This window comes from Merops nubicus, unplaced genomic scaffold, assembly GCF_000691845.1.
Source record: "Merops nubicus isolate BGI_N331 unplaced genomic scaffold, ASM69184v1 scaffold11075, whole genome shotgun sequence".
NCBI lineage: Eukaryota > Metazoa > Chordata > Aves > Coraciiformes > Meropidae > Merops > Merops nubicus.
This window is the reverse complement of record NW_008610299.1, coordinates 944-21,365: the sequence shown is the minus strand read 5'-3', so window position 1 is coordinate 21,365 and position 20,422 is coordinate 944. Positions and strand designations below refer to the sequence as shown.

Below are 20,422 nucleotides of genomic sequence, written 5' to 3'. Positions count from 1 at the left end.
GGTCACTTCCACTGAGGAGACCTTAAAAAAAACCCACACCCACACCTAGAGAATTCATAACTTAAGTAATCATGTTGACATGTATGACCTTTACAGAAACCATCAAGAGTACAAGTCTTGTTTCAGGCTTGATAAATAGCACTGTTAATAAAGTTACTGGACACATTTAAAACTAGTAAGAGAGAGATGTGCTTCATCTCACAATTACCTTGAGTTGGGCCGATGAGCATGTCCATTTGTGTCTATGCCTAGCAAATGCAGGAACAGCACCACTTTCTCTTCATTCAGTGCAGAGAACAGCGTTTGATTACTTCTGGAAGAATTAAAGAAGCTCTGTATGGAATAAGCCATTAAGATATTAATCTGAGTACAATGGAAAAAGTTGATAGGGAGCCTATTAAAACTAAAATGCAGATGTTTCCATGTCAAAATACAAGTAGTTATTAGAGTTACAGAGAAATTAATTACTTCCCAATTTACTTCTTGGAAGAAAAATACCATCAGTACAGTCAGTCCAAAATTTCAGCTTACCTAAGGCAACACTCCTCAGGTTGACATGTCTTTTTTCTCATTTTTGGGGTCTGTTTTATTTTTTTGTTTTGTTTGTTTCTTTAGGCAAAAATACCAGATAACTGGTTATCATCCCTTCTCTTTGCCTCCTGTATAATCACAACAATCAAACATTTCTAAGCAGCACTTATGGCTTTACATTTCCATTGACTTAGATTCCAAGCTGGATGCAAAGGTCTCAAATATTCTTGCTTTGGAAGCAGGTTCCACAGGACTGAGATACCAAGCTACGACTTGTTTGCAGAAACTAAAACCAGACCAAAACAAGACATGCTTTGCAAATACATGAACTACAGAACGTACATCTGCCTTGCACATGTCCTATTTAGACATCCCTGAGGCAGATGCTGGGGGGATTTTCCTCTCAGACTGAATGAATCTTGACAAGTCTATCCTGTGTTAGACCAGCCATATTACAGCAATGCAAAAATGCAGGCGGACAGCTCTTCCAGCATGATCTCCTTAGTAACAGCACCGCCCAAGGAAACAACGTTGGGTAGGGGTTTAGTTCAAAGAGCATCCAGAGAACCTTTCAGTACACTAATGTGAAGAAAAACGTCTTCAAAATTCAAACAAAAGGAAAAAAAAAAAAAAAAACGAAAACAAAAACAGGGAAAATGCTGGTAGAGTCAGTGACCCGTTTCTGCCACCAAAAAACAGAGCAGCCAACCACACATCTATGATATTGGTGGAGCTCTTAAAAACTAAAGCTCACACCCTGTGCTAATGAAAGTCATTACCATGGGCAGACCAATCTTGCAGAAACAGCATGGTAAGCCATGTCAGGCAACTATGGCAGTACACAATTCCACCTCCACCCTTTTGTCTCTCTGAATATATACAAGCTGCATGGATGAATACTTGCATACTCTCAACTTTAGCACTTGTCCAAACAAAAACATGACCATTTTCTACATAAAGATATAAGAACAAAATCCAATCACATTCAACAGCAATATAATTATTTTAACAGATTTCCCCTTCCCACAGGATTTCGTTCACCTGCACATATTTGACCACAGACTGAAGAAGCCTTCCAAAGCACACCAGTAATTTGCAGGATACACTATAATTCTGTTTTCTTATGCTTAATTAAAAGGAAACAATATATTAAAACAAATAACAGGAAATTCCCAAAATTAAATCTGAAAATGTAGATCAATATTAGAAGGCAGATGTTTTTCTGTCACGGACTAATGAAGCGAAAGAAACCACAGTGAAGAAAGCAAGGCCTGAGCCTCTCCTCTCCCACCAGACAAGTCCCCATGATGTATCAAAACCATCCCCAAAAAAACCAAACAAAACCACCACACAAAAAAAAGGAAGTTCACCACAAGGAGTTAATCTTAGGCTGACAAAGCTGGTCAGTTGGCATGCAGGACACCAAACAGCGGGAGGAAAAAACACTTCACCTTGCTGCTAAAGCCCTCTTCTTTTTGGTACTCAGTACTCAAAAAACTTGAGACACACTCAACACTAGTTTCCAAGCCACCATTGTAAGTTAACTGTATCTTTCTGTCTTAATCTTTTTGTTTGTTTGTTTCATTTGCTCTATTCAGCAATATTACCGCTGTTGTATAGTTTAGCTCAAAGCCACCAGGAAGTTTCAGGGATGGACGCAAACAACAGAGAGGCTGAGAGAACTCAGCTTCTCCAGTCTCCAGAAAAGGCAGCTGAGGAGAGATGTCACTGCTGTCTACAGCTGTCTACTGGGAGGGTGAAAAAAAGATTTAGCCAGACTGCTCAGAGTGTTTTGGTGATGGGATGAGAGGAAACTCACAATTTGAAATGTAAGTGTCTAGGTTGAGAGCTGAGCTGGCCACCACACAAATGACAATTTTTTTTTGTTAACCCTTTCCCTTCCCCAAAGGGGAAGAGGAAGGGAATAAGGGAGAGAGGCTTACTGATTGGAAAAAAAATCCCTAAAACGACTTTAGTGAAACAGTAACCATAAAAAGAAAAGATAATAATACTAGTAAGAAAATAATGAGAATAATTAAATATATACAAATATAACTTTAACTGGGCAAGGCCTGAGCAGCCTGCTCTAACCGACTCTCCTTCATGCAGGGAATTGGACTTGATGACCACTACAGCTTTCCTCCAGCCTTCTTTTTCTATGATTCTGGTACCTAACAATACATGATGCCATGGCTACAACTGAAGCATCCTTTAGTAAGATTAGCAATAAGTTTCCTATTAAAACATTCACAGTAAACTGTAACGTTAATTATAATATAATACTAATTAAAATATTACAAGAGAAGTTTTGTTACAACTGTGTTAAATCTTTAGTACCATCTCCTTCTTAGATGGGAGAAAGCAATGAAGAAAGAAGACTCCTCAGAAGGTTTAGCAAATACAAGATTTACTGATGTCTGAACAAAATACGGACTCCACAGATGTTTAACATAAGTTGTTGGGGATCATTTTTTCCTCCAAACAGAGCCCTCCATGGAAGCATCAGCCCTTAATAGAGCTGATAAACTGTTGCTGACTGCATGGATGTCTGGAGAGAAAGAGACCAAACAATCCTTCTCCTTTCACAAAGCTCCTTCACACATAAATCCAGGACAACTTAATTAATTGGTTGATTAAAGCTGTGCACATTGATTTGTGCTGATGTGAGAGTTTACATAGTTACACCAGTTTTTAGATGTAAAATAAATCTACAAAGGCAGGATAAACATATATATGCCAGGTTTATATCAGCGGAGCTCATGTTCAGACTTCTACACATTTAAAATATATCATTCAATCACTGCACTGCTAGTTATAGCAGAGCAATTTGTATTGAAATCCACTGGCAGAAATCAACACCAGGTCACAGCACTGTCTTCAGAGCTTCAAAGTTTAACATCATTCAAATCTGGACTCCAGCCCCCACCCTGTACAGAAGGGACAGTCTGTAAGCTTGGTCTGGCCTTTTTCCAGCAGAAAGAGGCCAAAGGAAGAATGAAGTACTGTGCTCAAAATAAGAAAATAAACAAACAAAAAGAAATGTTTGGCATCCGCAACTCTATGTCCATTTAGGCCAGAAGATATCAGCTGAATATCTTGAGTATTTCCTACCCTGTGGTGACAATAAATTGTGGTTAGAGCATTTTTGGGACTCATTTCCACAACTCTTCAAGTTCCTGGAATTTTAATTATTTTACCCTAAAAAAAAAAGTTTAATCTTAGGAAAAAAAATAAATCAAAAATGCATTAAAAAGACCCAATTTTCTTCCTGTTAGTTAACCTAGACCTCCAGTATTTAGCTCGCTAGTTTTTCTTCAGCACAGACTCAAACTACGATCTAGGCAAAGGTTTACTGAGAGTCATTGGGCCACGTCACACTAAATTACAAAATTACTAGATTTTGAAGGCTTCTGAAAAAAAAACCCAAACAAACAACCCTACTCCAGAACCAGAAAAAAACCACAGTCAATCAACTCCATGGCCATACTCCACCCTAGCCACTCCCAAGTTATTACTAAATATTAAAATAGTATTCTCAATTTTCTCTGCCCCAAGAATGGTCTAGGGCCACCTTATCCTACAAGCAGAAATTACAAGAAATGTCAGGTATACATTTTTTTCCTCCACTTATGCTTTAAGCAACCTGCTTCTGATCCATACAAATAAAAACTAGTCAGAGTTTCAAATCTCCTGACTAAGTTATCATTAGCAAGCACTTTTTGAGAGAATAAGCAATTCTAGGGTGCCAGCACAAGCAGGCCAAACATTCATTAGCCATTCTTCATTTTATCCCCATCTTTTTGGGGGCAGAAGAAGCCACAAGTGACCCTCATGATGCTTGGGACCTGCTGACTACACGTGGAGAGGGAGCCTTTTAGCACCTTAGTGCTTTTTACATCCTAAAGAGGCAGAAATCCAGGGATCACTTTACCTAACAGAGTTAAATGATATCTCATGAAGTAGGAGATAAAATTCAAAGGAGGAAAAAAGTAGGCAAAGCAGAATTTAACATTTTCAGCAAATTGATGTTCTTATTTACAATCTAATCAGCATAGCTGAGCTGAGTTAAAATATCAGTGACCTCAGTTTCAGCCAGCCTCAAGTTTCATGCTTCTGAAGCAATGACTGATGTGTAACTGAGGAGATGATTAATGGAATTAGTGTTTTACAGCAGCCAGTCAAGTCCTATCCATTCACAGTATGAAATCTAGATAGGCAAAATAAATCTTTCAAGTAATGGTTCTGGTCTCAAGGGAAAAGTCATCAGTAATGACACATACATCAAGCATCTCATCATAGTTTGAAAGAAGAAATGTCACAAGGTGTTCTGAAGCAAGAGAAAGGCAGTACCACCCTCACGTACCTGTGCAGCTCCAAATGACAGCAGGGCACAGCTTTAAGACAACAGCTGTTGAAGTGTAACTGACAGCCTAATTTGATTTGTATTGTTCATATGCACTAAAACATGCAACCTGGCACAAATTCAGGGGGAGGATGGCAGTTAGGAAAAACATCTTTTCATCTGCAAATTCAGCAAATCACTTCCTTTGAAAATTTGCAAACTGTAATGAACTTTTCCATCCTATGTCACTGTTTAAAGTAGGACCACCTTTGGCTTCCTAATACAGATGTTAAGTTGGTAAATCAATTTATTTGGTCTTGGTTTGATTTATTCTGGTTAGCTAATGTTAATGTATACAGCTCAGAGATCTTGTGGAAAAGTTTTCTTATGTCTTAAACGTCATTAATATTGCTATAAGATCCAGAAAGTAACTCACATAATTGGTCCACTGATATAGATATTTATACAGCAATATCCACTATCAGTATGTCTTAATCCATAACAAGTAAGGTAGCATGGAATAATATAAATATAGGAATTAATGAATGATCAGAAACTATGTGCCTTGGACTATTAGTAATTACAGTGACAGTGTCACAGAAAACAACAATCCTGAACCAGCACTGACCCAAGTCAGCTGAGTCACACTGCTTCAGGGCCTGAGCTCTCTCTGCCTCCCTCCTACTAACTGTGACTCCTCTGGCAGCCAGAACATAGCATGAACCAGAGCAGGCCATCAGGAGCCAGCTGCACACATCAGAACAAGCCCAAACATATAATTACAGTGCATACAAGCCTGATGAAACTAAGTCAATAATAGTGTTCACTTCTTTCTCATAATGAAGACTGACCGTTTCTGCCATGCCATAACACTTGTATGAAACCCTTAACTAATCACATTCAAGACTTTTAAGGGTCTCTAACTCTATGATAGGTTTCAGATTATATGCAAATTTAAGGTAAAGCAAACTCAAAAACATTGTTAAAGGATACTTGATTAGTGTTAGGCTTTTTAATTAGCCTTGAATGACAAATACTTTCAAGCCTCTATTACACGAATCATAACTGATTCAAGCAATTTTTACTTATGACCCCAAGTGATAGGTCTTTCAAGGACTTCTAACTTTCTAGTTCTATGATAAAGTTAACATCTTCTAGGATAAAGTAAAAATTCTTCCATGCTTCTTGTACACAGCTAGCATAAGGAGATTCTCTGCTCACCTTAACATGATCAAAAACCCATGTGTCAAGCTTGGCTGCATCTTCTGCTCCAAAGTCTTCACTTGCTGCTGTGTAACAAAATGTGTAAACGTGATCTCCAGTAGCACCTACAAAAACAACACAGATAGCAGACAAAACTTTTCTTTCTTTTCTCATAATCAACAATACACTAATATTAATGCATAGGAGTAGAATCCTATCAAGAACGACAATACTGAGAGAATCAAAGAAGTTCCATTCTTATTTTATACCTTCCCAGCATTTTTCTTTTTTTTTGTGAGCCTGGACACCATTTTAACTCATTAGTTTATCAGCACCTTACAGGAAGGAGGAGCAATGTTACCCAGTATGCTCAGGTGAGGAAATAAAGTATGGAAAAGCACATTGAACTAGAACAAATCCCAGTTAAAGGTAATGAAACAATTTAGTTTTGAAACAAAGACTTTCACTGAGAAAGTTCTAACACAAGAAGCTACACGTTAAGAGTTTTGTTTGAACACACATTTTTGGTTTTGGGTTTTTTTGTTTGTTTTGTTTGTTTAAGAAAATACTTGGCTTTCAGTTGTTAAACAATCACACAAGACAATGCCCTACCAATGAGGCCCTTTACACAAGAAAGCATATGACATATAAGGAAGGATGGATGTAATTTAGTTACTGAACATCAATTCTAGGAGGAAATGGAATACTGAAAACCAAGGGGTCAACTTCAAAAGACAATATTCAAAGTCTGCATCTTTAAAACATGGACTCAATATGTAAAAAGTAGAACTACTGGGCTATGTTCAGGCATACAGTACAATATGAGGGCAACTGATGTGAAAACACAATACGTGGACAAGACAATTTAATTCTGTACTCACTGTCAAGAGACGAAGCAGAGAAACAGAAAAAAAAAATCTAAGATCTAGAAAAAAGTGAAATTCTCAAGTCCTGGAAAGATATGAAGTTAGGTCAGGCTTAATGAAATAGTTCAGTCACTAGCTAAGCTGTTACAGCTTGGGGATGCTATTTCTACCATGTCCATGTAAAATCCCAGAGGGAAAAATGTTCTTCAATCAGTTGACAGCCAGAGAAAGATATAGCCAATTTGCTGCATGTCACAATTATATAATGCAGTTTTGTAAGCTTTCAGGCTTGTGAATGAACTAACATCCCAGTATAAGGGAGCTGTTTAACCAAGATTATGTCCAAATCCATGCAAAGTATTCAAGAATTTCAGGCCATGAAGATGAAAGCTGGCACAGATTTTCTGATGCAGCCCCCCTCTATCCCTCAGGAGACATTATTACTACTTACAACCCAGAACACTCATTCAGTTCTCAGTCTCAAAGAAAAGGAAGAAAATACTTCCAGGCATTAAGAAGTGAATTAAGGAGCTCCAATTGGTAGATAAACGAGTTCAAAGGAAGAAACAAGCCCCGGCCATCACTGTCAGGATGACTGATGGTCTAAAGTGTAGAGTGCTGTAGTGGTTTTCTTCAGTGTCACAGCAAAGGAGAAGATCTGTCTTTGAGAAGTGCCACACCAAAGAGCCAAATGAAAGCATGCAGTTTGCAGACCAGGCAAAGGCACAAATCTACTATTTACCCATTTCTAATTTCTACCAGAGGGGAAAAATAAAAATCTCACCAAACCCTGCATTGCCTTAGAGACAAACACTGGCAAAATGAAGCCATCCTAGATAGGTTTCAGAGTGCCTGCATATCTTATAGGATAACTGGGTGTTTTTTTCTAAGAAACCCTACTAAGCAAAACTTTCATTTTAAAGAAACCCTACTATGCAAAATGTTACAAAATCTTATTCTGTTTCTGTTGTTTAAGAGGTGTCAGGCCACAGTATGCCTAATACTCCTCTATAGAATCCTCAGCCATTTCATTGAAGTATTTATTTTATGAGAGAAAAAGGACCTGAATAACATAGACAATGATAGAAAACAAGAGATTTTTCTCTCCCTCCCCAAAACCAACAGGTATCAGATAGCTTTTATGCATTATCCAGTGAAAAAGGTGAAACAATTATGAACATTTTGGCATGTTAAAATACAACCAAGAACAGTCCTATGACTTCATTAATTTGCAACATCAAAAGAGGGAGAAAATGTTAAGCTATGCTCCTCTACCTCCTTTTTGGCTTTTTTTGTAGAAGTAAAGTTTAAGAACAAACACTTGATTCCATTCCCTCCTGTATTATAAAGCTTCTTCTCTTTGGAAGAACGGGAAATACCTTCTACTAAAAGAAGTATCAGTATGAGATAGAAGTACCTTTCTATCAGGAGAAACAATGATTCATTTTCCCATACAGCAACTACTTCTCAGATACGCTGCTGAACTAAACCTTTCTCAGTTTGGGGGGCTTTCCTTCACCCTGCAAAAGAAAGCTCCATTGTTGATGCCACTTAGAACAAGCCATATTGAGAAATGTAATAATGGTATGGTATTACCATTCCACATCCCTCCAGATGACAGCAAAGCCACTTCCAAGTCCCCTGATTATCTTCTTGCTCAAACAAAACTAAGAGAAGGATAAGGATCTGGGAAATCCTTGAATTCCCAAAATATTTTCCCAAGAACTTATCTCCAAAAATGTAAACAGATTACTATGCAAGAAGAGTGTACTACCTTTGCCCTCTCCCCAGCTACCATCATACTATTCCCAAACAGAAGCTGTAATCCAAAGTCACAGGAAATTATTAGGAGATATTTTCACGTTTTACTACAAATTTATGAGGATCAAGCAAAGAACAGAAAAGAGATGGGGGGATTGAAACATTCAGAAGTAGAGGGGGAAAAGACCAAAGTTCAAAAAAGTTCAAGAATGATGGCATATATGATCTACACTTTTTCTAAACTAATATTAGCTTCCACTCCTATCCTGCCTATCACATTTTTCTGTTGTTAATGTCAATACTTAGTATTGCTAAGAACAGCAGCATATGCCCCTAGGTTGTGCCCTTTTCAATTCAGTCTATTTCATTCTGACATTATGGAAAAGGATTTATATGCCCTCATTCTTCCAAGAATAAAACAAAATTAAACTTGGGAGATCCTCTAAATGTTTGAAGTGTCACTGAGTAATCTCTGCATGCTCATATACTAATTGCATTAGGTTGACAAACTTTAAGACACTGTACACCACGGAGAAAAGACCTCAGCTTCAGGAATAGTTACCAGGCAGTTCCTATTTGCATACTTGCACAGTTCTTCCCTTTACACATTATTGTTCTGAAGTAGAAGCAGGATAACCCACAATAAGCTGCTTCTCCAGCTCAGACACTCAAAAAGCATGGCTGCAGTTCCATCACCCGACTCAGTGGGAGCTGCATGCAGAAGAAGAAAAACACCAGCTGCAAGCTTGCAAACAAGAGCTTAATATTAAGTCCTTTTAACTAAGGGCATGTCTCCTTTAGTATGCTGACAGAATTAGGTAAGGCCTATTTAAATAGATGAGTAATAAATCGGGATATTCTCTCCAGAAGCTTCCTTCTTTTTCTCCACCCAGTCTTAAATTCACAAACTAAAAATTAGTCATACACAAATATATAAACTGGAAATATTTAATTCATCTCCTTTTCTAACTCAAAATTTCTGAGTGTCACTATTTTACTACTCAGTAACTACACGTTAAAGATTCACAAAAATGAAACCTTACCTTTTGCAAACATTGGCAAAATATCCGGGCTTCCCCAGCTCCAAGTATATTTGCTTTCATTGAAAACAGAGTCAAATTCCACTGGATTCTCCTTCCACCCTGTTAAACAAACATACCTGGATGTAAATGATGTTGCCAGAAGAGCTCATTGACCGCTAAGAGTGATAGTCAATGCAAAATGTTTTCTAAGTTGTTGGGGGTTTTTGTTTTGGGTTTGGTTTTTTGTTGTTGTTTTTGCTCCCTTCATACTATTTTCACAATGAACTCCACTTTGAGAGTCATGATTCTACTTCCATTTCAACCTCTCTTTGCAATTAATCTCCCATTCATTAAAAAGTGAGCTGAAAACCTAAGCCAATTTCCCAATTCAAGCACACAGAATACCTTCTAAATAGCTAAAACTCTCCTAATTCTAAATCCCCTGTTGTTCTGAACTCAGCTTTTGGCGTTTTAGGGAATAAATTATACCCATATCATACTTCCAAGAGTCACATTCCACCTCTTCAAAATAAAACCTTCAAGATCTTCTGTCTCCATGACAAGGCAACTGACAGAAATACAGAGATGCTTTTAACAACAGTTCCTGTCAATCCTGCATTTGTAGCTGCTGTCAGAAGAACCTTTTGATTACGAATATGGACAAGACCAAGTAATTCCTCTTAATTTCCATGTGCAAACCCAACACACAACAAGTGTTCAGGTGTGGAATCCTGGAAGAAGTAGAGGACCACAAAAAGGAACAAGTCGGTAATGTGATGTTGATTGTTCCACTATTAACCAGCAAGCATGCAGTAACAGATCTGGACAAAACACATAGTTAGGGTTTTTGCTTTTTTTTTGCTACTAATTCTCCAACTCAGCCTAACAATGGTTCAGCAAAGGCACTGCAGTTCACATTCCTTTGCAGTATCTACTTAGCCATTTCCCATTACAATCCAAATGATAATAAAACCACTGTTACATGAAAAGGTCACTCCACAAGATACTTCTGCTTTTAGACTCAGGGTGATAAATTTTACCATGTTACAAAGTATTAATTCATGCAAGTTATTTTCATAGCTGTCAATATTAAGAGCAGGAAATTAATCCAGAATTATTCTTTTCAATATAATTTTGGTATACAAACTACTATGCAGGCATTTTTCAACAATCATTTAGAAGACCAGCACATCACTGAAACACCTTATTTTAGAGGAGAGTGTTCAGAGCTCTAGGACCAGCATACCTTTAGCAACTGCACTGACATCTTCATAAAACCCAGCTATCAGTGCAACATGCCCTGGTCTGGATTCTGTTGGGACTCGGGTGTGAGAGACTCCCCAGCTGCCACTGTTCTCTAGAATACTCCTGAAAACAGGACACAAGGGAGTTAATGCTGATGACTTGCAAGTACAATGAACTGCAGATAGAGTGTCACAGGTATATGTGAGGCAGGAAATAATTAAAAAATAAAAGCCCAGAATAAAACAGGTTTTCACCACCGCCTGCTGTGCAGCAAAGCAAGCAGAATGTTAACCTGCAAGTAGTTCTATATTATAACACCCCACAGAGAACATCACCATTGTGGCCTACCAGCACTGCAAACAGAGGGCTGGTGTTCAAATGCACCTAGAGTCGGCATACTATTTTGTTCTGCTGCTTTCTACTATAGCTTACTTCCCTGCCCTCCAACAGACTGTTTCTGCCTGGTGCTACTTTACTTTGGTATTTCCATTTATCTTGAAAATGTCTAGTTCAATCTTCTCTTTCTTATTAAATATGCTCAATTATAATCAGCTCTTGTGACCATGTCTGCCTTTATCTCTGTTAATATTGGAAGTCAGCATCAAGAGAATTTAAAAACTACATACATCTAAGGTGCAAATTACTTCAGAAACATGGAGAAAATTTAAGTAAATCTTCTATCTTTTGCAATTACACCAAAGAGAAGAATACATTCTCATCACATATACAGAAACACAAATTTTCTAGGGATTATGCACATACAAGGACAAAGTCCTAGTGTAAGAAACAGCCTCAAACACCTCTTGTCTGCTGAAGAAATGAATAACTGTAGCCTGTCAGAGAGCAAGCAGTGAGCATCACCATATGCTGTTTTCTTGTCTCCATCTTCTGGAAGAAGAGAAAGATTCACCACCCACTTGGAGAGTAAGGGGAGGAAAAAAAAGAAAACAAAAACCACCAGGATATGCCTTATATTAATAGTTAGGAAAAAAGCAGTAGAATCTTCTGAATAAATTCAATGCTGTTTTTAAGCATCAAAGCTGGCAGAAAATTGTATTTTTGTTGGTGAGGATATAAGGTACAAAATTTGCTATATTTTTATTGGATGAGTTTTAGACCAAGTATATTCTAAGTTCATGCTTTGTTGCTTTATTTTTAACAGAAGTTTTATACAGCTGTTAATTACAAGGCCCATCCACTCAGCTCTAATTATATTTCTCACTAGTGAAGTAAGAATCAAACCACAACCTAAAATTTCAGGCTCCACCCTAAGCTTGCAGGATTCACAATTTGCTTGTTGTTTGGTTTCTGAATTCATCTTAGACCTCACATTCTCATCTCTACTTGAAAGTTCACAGGACTATCTTGAATAGCCCAAATATTACAATAAAAAATTTAAAAAGTAATATAGCACTCTGACATGTTATTCCTAGCTCTCATCTCAGCTAGGTTTTAAGACAAATTGTACTGAAGAAAGTAGTAATTTGAAAAAAGATTTAAGTATCAAAGTGGTTTCTAATTTATTCTCACTGGAGAATGAAGAAAATGCATTTCACTAGACAAAAATAAAACACTTTCAGTCCACCTCATACTTCACTGTCACAACAGGCAGGAAATAGTTTTAATTAGCATTGGATTTTTATTAAGTTGGGAAGTAATCCTTTGCCTTTGCTTTTGTGGGACTGTATCCTAGGATCTGAAATCAACAATACACACAATGAAGGAAAAAAAAAAAAGCCATACATTGTCATTTTCCTGTTCAAAATTCACTTAGCAACCTTGAATTATTTCAAAGCCTTTTACTCAGAAGAATCATTTAAAAATTAATTTCCTTGAAAGTATAAACACTAGCTACCTGTAATAACAATGATGAATATGGGTAGAATATAGTAATAGAGCTGAAACATGACTGGCAAAGAAGAAAACATCTTCCCTGAAATCATCACCACAGTAATTCAGACTACTTGTAATCCCTCACAGCTATCACAACACTGCTGAAAAAGATTTTTCAAGAATATTTGTAAGAGAAAAGACTAGGTACTTGTCATGTATCAGCTGGTAAACTGCTCCAATCCTGATGGTTATTTATTATTTAATTTATGTACCTACTAGAAGTTTGCTTCTATGTATAGCACACTGCTACAAGAGTGGTTCTCGCTTATTTAAAGCTAGTCTTTCCTTACTAACAAGGCAGTAGTTCCCAAAGTGCTCCACCTGGCTGAGACAAAGGTAATCTGGCTGTTGTTGACCACTACTATAAAACAGATAAGGGACTGAACACTTGGCATTTAGGAATGAGTGTGCAAAAAAAGTGAACTTTATAAAAAACTGCATATACTTTGCGTTGATATTATTGAAAAAAGATCAGACAAAAACCACTTGGCAGAATAAAAAAGCAAACATTTTTAGCAACCAGCTTCTGATCTTGTCAGCCTATTTACAAGGTTCACTTAAAAAGTTGTGTAGCTTAAAGTTTCAGTGACAAAACACTGAGCCTCTTGCTTTGAAATTGTAGTAGCATATGTAATATTGCTGAAGAAACAAAGCCTGTAACTCCACAAACAAGGAACAGCAGAGATAGCAAAAGTGCTACCTTCCCAACACTGGGCAAGCTAGTGCATGGTTTCACTTTTTATTTCTAGATAAATGTGATATTGCTGAATGGCTGAAATTTAAAAACTCAAATCACTTAATGGCATAAAATAATCCATTATAACTCTTTCCCAAGCACCACCCAACACTTCCCCAGTGGTGGAGCCATTATGGTGTCCACTGTTTGTTGATGGTGCAAGGGACCAACAGTTTTACCACTAAGACAAGAAACTGCTTTGGAGGAAATGTGAAGCCTGCTGCTAAAAGACAACATGGAAGACTCACACTGATGTGGCAGACATCTGCCAGTGGCAGACAGCACCTCACAAAAACACTACAACAGGAGAAGCAGGTACAAGTAATCCAGTATAAACTGGCCAATAGTGCAGGAAGGGCTCCTCAGATTTCTGCAGTAGACTGCAAACACCCCAGCAGCTTCAGAAGACTGATTATTTGGGTTTGCTCTAGTATTTGAGCCAAACCAGTGCTATTACACAAAGTAGTCTTATTTAATACTGTCTACTTCTTTTAGTCTATGAAATTATTTGTTTTATGATCAAATCATTATCTTGGTTTAAGGAAACAGGGAAGTTTGGTGAAGTTTAGCTTTAAGCACTCAAAGACATGACTTTTAACACTTTTTTTGGCAGAACTAGTTTTTCACAAATCATTCCATTAAGCAATCAGACACACTAGAGAGCGCAACAGAGGCAGCAGGGTCACGCCTGCAGGAAGGGTGGAACAAATAGGAAGTGGCAGCCTGCTGTTAGATCCGTTCAGACCATCTTTTTTAATCACTCCTTAAAAAGCTTCATCAGTAGCTTAGAAGACAAGCATGTTAATGAACTGCTACTCCTAGGAACACCTAGGAACCAGCTTATATTAACGACTCCGTTAGGCTTCAGAACTGATACCATGCTGATGTGAATAAAGTTCACACTCCTCTCAGTACCTGGCTAGCTGTGATTTTCAGAGGACCATATTAGCTCTGTTTACTCTGTTCATGGTTTAGCAGCTTTACTGACAATAAGGGACAGCAACTCAGACTAGAGTCATGCATTTCTCCAGAGTGTGACTCTGCAAAGCTTGTTACTCCAAAGGCAGAGGGAAGGCAGTACCCAAGCCATGACAGCTGCCATTATTCCCCCTGCTCTCCTTCCAAATTTACACAGACCTGCCTCCAGAAGCAAAATCTTCTGGATGGGGAGTGTTTTCAGCTGGACTTACCGCAGGTAGGGTGCTGGAGGTGTCCCACTGCTGCTCAGTTCATACAGTGCATCTGCCCGCAGACCATCGGCCACAAAGAGCACGAGACGCTTCGCTGGAGGCGGCAGTGGAGTCTGCTGAGGAGTCATACCATGAACCAGGGGAGAGCTGAAGTAGATGTCAAAAATGGAGACCAAGAACACACAATGCACAAGCAGACCAGCGAGTATGAAGACTGGTATAGCCATGGCAACAGTGGGCTGGCAAGGTAAAGTCCAACACTGAGAGGGAGTGAGGAAAATAAAGTTAGGCACATGAGATTTATCAAAATCAGTATTTGTTTGTTATAGAACAGGAGACCCATAACCACAGACATTTACCCAGGATCTGTAATCAATCTGTGCTTCCAAACAGCTTTTTCCCAGAAGTTTTGGTCAAAAGTCATCGTGTAGCTATTTCAGACTTTCATACAGTCATTACATCTCAGCAACTCACCTCTGGTGGTTAGTGGGGTATCAGATGGCTTCAAAAGACCATTGAATCAAGCCACTTTGTCTGATATTTAGCAGTTTTTTGGTACCTACATCAGTGACAGAAGACTCATAGCACAATGTCTTCATGAACATGTTACTGTCTGCTGGCTGACTGCATGACAACGTTGAGTAGTGTTCAGGCAAACATACCCAAAGACAACTAAAGAAAATCATGCTACAGCAAACATCCGTCCAAAGCTGCTTTAAGTTTACTCTCAGCTCTGGGCCCATTATCTTCTGCCTTGAAACAGAAAATTTGTTTAGAAGAAACAACCTTGCTTTGCTGAGTGTGAAACACTATTCCTCTTCTAAAACAGGTGACAAAAGCACAAGAGATGAAGGATTATGTTTCATGGATAATGCTATTCCCTTTTTTATGTTTTTTTTTTCTGCCCTGTTGTCCTCTGAAGTCAGGTTAGGGATATAAATACCCTTAGTAGCAGGTACACTGGATATGTACCTGTCTGCCCCACATACTGAGGGGTCCATATGATGCGGGCTGAAGGCAACAGGTACGTGTGTATCAGCTCAGGTACGTGTGGGCTCTGAGCCTGAATGAGGCTTGGTTTTGACAGTTATCTGAATCTTCTCTCACTGATGTAGGTACCAAAAACCTGCTAAATACGAGACAAACTGTTAGTGCTGTTCAAGTTCCTAACTTATTTAAAGATGAGCTAACTATCAACCTTAAGAAAACAACACCTCTATCCATGAATTTAGAAACAGATGTTCCTAATAAGCGCGAAGGTTCAGCTCTTCAGTTCCCTGTGTAAGCACACACTTGTCTCTAAAGAAACTGTTTCAGAATTCAGTTAGTTCTTCTCAGTGACAACACACGTGTTTATCTTGTTACTTACAGAATTCCAGTAGCTGGACACAGACAGCCACCACACAGTAAGACTATTATTCTTAAAAAATAAAGAAAAAAGGCTTCACTACCATATAACCTTAACTATGATCAAAAGTCTGAAAGATCTTTTTTTTAAATACAAATTTTAAAGGGTCAGAAGAGATGGATGAAAAGAAAAAACCATGCACTAAAAAAAGATTTGAAAGTTAATATATATTTTTACTTACTAACCCAAAGAAAATTCGGATCTGCACTTAGCTTCACCATAACTAGAAATTCCACCCATTTTCCCTAGTGAAATACAGATGCAGCAACTCCAACCCAATGTAATTAGAAACATTAATACAGCACTTTCTCACTTTAGAGATCTGGAGAGAAAAACCACATACCAAGATTAAAATAACTAGATACAACATTCCAAAGAGACAGGGTAGTCACACTGAAGTGATCAAACAAAAACTTTTCATTCATCAGGACTGTACATGCTTCTATGTCTACAAGTGAGATTCCAAGAGAGACTTGGAATATTTGTATCAGTTCGTCCATTTTTTAAGTTCTCAGGGTTCCTGTATGAATTTAAATACACAAAACCACAGCCACAGAAATACCATTAGGTTGAATGCCAGACCTCATTTTATTCAGTGCTGTATTTCCCATAGGGCTTTTTCTTTTGATGTAGTGTTTGACAAGAGAATCCAAACTACCCATGCCTTAAACTGATTAGTCTAAACATCCTACTAAACAAAGCAGTTACTTCAATCAGATACTTGCATACAGTATATAGAACAGTATACTCCCAGTGCTACAGTTCTGTAGCTTAACATATTCTAAATTCTTTTAATTAAAGTGTTAGCAACCTAATCTGTTTTGAGCTATTTCTCTTTACTTTAACCCTCCAAGGCCTGAACCCTTGCTTGCAGCAAAAATTGCAATCAACACAATTCAAATTTAAAGCACAATCTGATCAACACAATTTCAAACGTACAGTCTAAGACCACAGAGATTTTCTTTTGCAACCACAGTTTGACTACATTACACTACGTTGCTAGCCTGAAGTTCATTTAAGATAGCTGATTTGTGAAATACATCCTCTTCAAACATCTAAAGTATCATGGAAGAACAAAACATTTCCAGTAACTGCTTTTCAAGGAAGCTCTTCATTACTGCCTTAGTTTCTCTGGGAATTCCAAGCCAGAGCACCCATCCTACCCATGCAGCACAAACACCCAAGACCAGGCTTATTTGGACAACTCTCCACAGGTCCATTCCTCTGTGTCTGCTCCTCTCAACACATGGCATGCCACTAGGAGCCCACCCACATTTCATCTCAGTCCACAGGACTAATACATACTTGACTATCAAGAAGCATTAAAGAAAAGCAAGCAGGCACATGGATGACATTCCTTGCAGAGATCTCTAACAGTTCAACAGGGATGGTGGGAGAGATCTCACACAGCAGAGCAAGGAGTCTGTATCAGAAAAAAATGACTATGCACATTAGTCCTCCCAAAGGGAGATGATGTCCAGGGGAAGGGCAAGGCTTGGGTCTTTGCATGCAGTGTGTCAAGCTTCTGGTTTTCACCCACGATTCTGAAACATTAGTTTGCCTAAAAGGTATGGCAATACAAATGAAAAATGAGGAAACAGATTTCCAAAAAAGCTTTTCCTAGAGACCAAAGACAGCCAGAGGGATCCTCACGCACACTGCCTGTGACAGACCCTGCAACCACCATATATACAGACCAGGTTCTGAGCCATCCTACTGCAGATAAAACAGTTGCCAAGACAACACATTCAGTCATTCAAATTCACTGAATTAGAAAATTTACTTACCAGAGACCTGACAAATACATCTGGAAAGAAACAGATTCAGATACTAATGAACTAAAGTATCCCCTGTCAAAAAAATGCCTTCACTAGGCCCCTCTGAACTTGCAAGTACCATAGGCAAAGACAGACATGGGTGGAAGCCAGTGAACAATAGGCTGAAATGGCTCCATACTATATAAAACCAGCCTGCATTTTGAGAAGGGGCTTGTCTCAGTGATCCACTGCTGCGCAGAAACAGGTCTTGGCTGACACCACTTCATTTCTTGGCTGAATTGCTACCAACTAGTAATTCACACAGTTCTTTTAACTAAAGAATGCCAGTAAGACAGGACATGAAAGAAATCAAAAAGAGCATCAGAGGGTCCTTTGTCTCTTCTAGAAAGGGAGATAAAGCAGTTACCCCAGCTACAATCTAAGTTAAGGCTGACTGAGCTGACATGACTCCCACCAGAATTTCACTATCAACATTCAATTGTAAACTTTTTTATTTCAAGTGTTCTATGCCCTGCAAATCAGATGACAACCCTCTTGTCTTCTTTGGGAATGCCAAAGTCACTTGAATTCACATTTGCAGGTATTTAAACTTCTTAAATCTAGGATGGGCTACCACCTTCCTTTCTGCTGTGGAACAAGATAATTTTGCCCATGCATTTCCAGCTACTTATATGAAGAGTCATTAGTTAATGGATCCAAGACTAGAGAGAAAAAAAAATAAATCTTTTCTTGGAGCAACCATCCATCCACTGGAACCCTATTACTAAAAGTCAACTTACCATGGATCATTGAATTACAAAAGGTAAACCATCCAGGAAGAAAGCAAAGGTAAAAGACAAAGGGACCTCTCGGATTTATGAAGGGATCTAGAGAGAAAACGAGGATTAACACCACATAACATTTGTGCTGTGTAACTGCAGCTACAAACATCTGTGGCAGGAATGGAAGAAAAAGGTGAGTATTTCTCACTACTAGTATGAACTGGGACTCTTGTAGTCATCTCTCCATTGCGCTCCTGCATGAGGAGCCATCAACATGGAGAGGGGAAGCTAAATATTTATCTTGAGAAAATCCTTTACCTGACAAGATCTGGACATGATCTTCATCAGACAGAAAAAGGAAATTTAAGAAAAAGGAGATTTGTGGATAAACCTGTGTAGCTCTCCTGTAACACCTGGGTTTTTTTCTGCCTATGATATGCTCCAGCATCACACCTTTTTTTTTCTCCCACCCATTTCCAAGATGAGTGGAATCATCAGTTGATCTGTGTTCTCAAAGATGCAGTGCAAGGTCTTGGACTGCAAGTCCAAGGAGGCAAGTCACTTAGCAATAAACACTGCCTCCAAAAACAGTTTGAATCTGCAGGTCCAATGTGGGAACCAGAGGCTGACCAGGATCTTGTAAGTGTTCTGACAAGCCTGTCAGCATCAGGAGGAGCTGCAAATGGAAGCATTAATATCAAACTCCTTGGTGCCTAGCAGCTTTCTGGCACACTTTTCTGGATGGCAAGAAGAGAAAGCGACTAAAATTTGGGTGCTTAGATGTGCCTCAAACCCATAGTGTCTACTCTCATGCCTTCTAGGCACAGAGAAAGACCAGCTAGCACTGCATATGCATCTGCCATAGCAGGAAACAGGCCTCTCTATACGCGATTTCTCTGTATCTCATATGAGCTACAGAAATAAAATCCAGCTTCTATGAGAACTACACAAAGGAAAAGAGTCCTCCAGTTTTCACCTCCCCCCTTCATTTAGAGGTCATCATGAGCAAATTTCTTTGTAGGGCCTGTTGCTTTATGGTTCAAGTCAGAAACTTCACAAAGCATGCTAAAATGAAGAAATAACACAGAATCATAGAATTGTTTGGGTTGGAAAAGAGCTTTAAGATCATTGAGCCCAACCATTCACCCAACTCTATCAAGTCCACTGCTAAGCTATATCCCTAAGCATCATACCTACATGACTTTTAAACACATCCAGGGATGGTGGTTCAACCATTTCCCTGGGCAGCCTGTTCCAGTACTTGATAACCCTTTCAGTGAAGAAAACCTTCCTAATATCCCACATAAACCTTCTGTGGTACAACTTGAGGGCACCTTCTCTTACCCTATCACTTGTTACTCAAGAGAAGAGACTGGCACCCGTCTCTTTACAAGCTCCTTTCAGGTAGTTGTGGAGAATAATAAGGTCTCCCCTCAGCCTCCTTTCTTCAGGCTAAACAACCCCAGTTCCCTCAGCCACTTCTCATAAGACTTGTGCTATTCACCAGCTTAGTTGCCCTTCTTTGGGCCTGCTCCATCACCTCAATGTCTTTCTCGTACTGAGGGGCCCAAAACCGAACACAGTACTCAAGGTGCAGCCTCACTACTGCCAAGGACAGGGCAGCGAACCCTAAACCTGGTGCTGACGTGCTGGGATATAAACCCCCAGCCCTGAATGAGGGTTGGC

The 20,422-nt window shown here is 38.8% G+C and overlaps 1 protein-coding gene across 1 annotated transcript in view; it reads right to left on the bottom strand.

Annotated features, from left to right (window-relative positions):
- Window positions 1–15,042, bottom strand: part of LOC103773499 (GPI ethanolamine phosphate transferase 1-like) — a 28,106-nt gene extending 13,064 nt beyond the window's left edge. Inside the window, exons 1-5 of the mRNA XM_008940868.1 lie at window positions 14,790–15,042; window positions 10,972–11,093; window positions 9,747–9,845; window positions 6,095–6,201; window positions 209–333 (exon numbers count right to left, since the gene is read on the bottom strand). Coding sequence (XP_008939116.1) covers window positions 209–333; window positions 6,095–6,201; window positions 9,747–9,845; window positions 10,972–11,093; window positions 14,790–15,016 — 680 coding nt within the window. The 5' untranslated portion in view covers window positions 15,017–15,042. The remainder of the gene's footprint in view (window positions 1–208; window positions 334–6,094; window positions 6,202–9,746; window positions 9,846–10,971; window positions 11,094–14,789) is intronic.
- Between the last annotated feature and the right edge of the window lie 5,380 nt (window positions 15,043–20,422).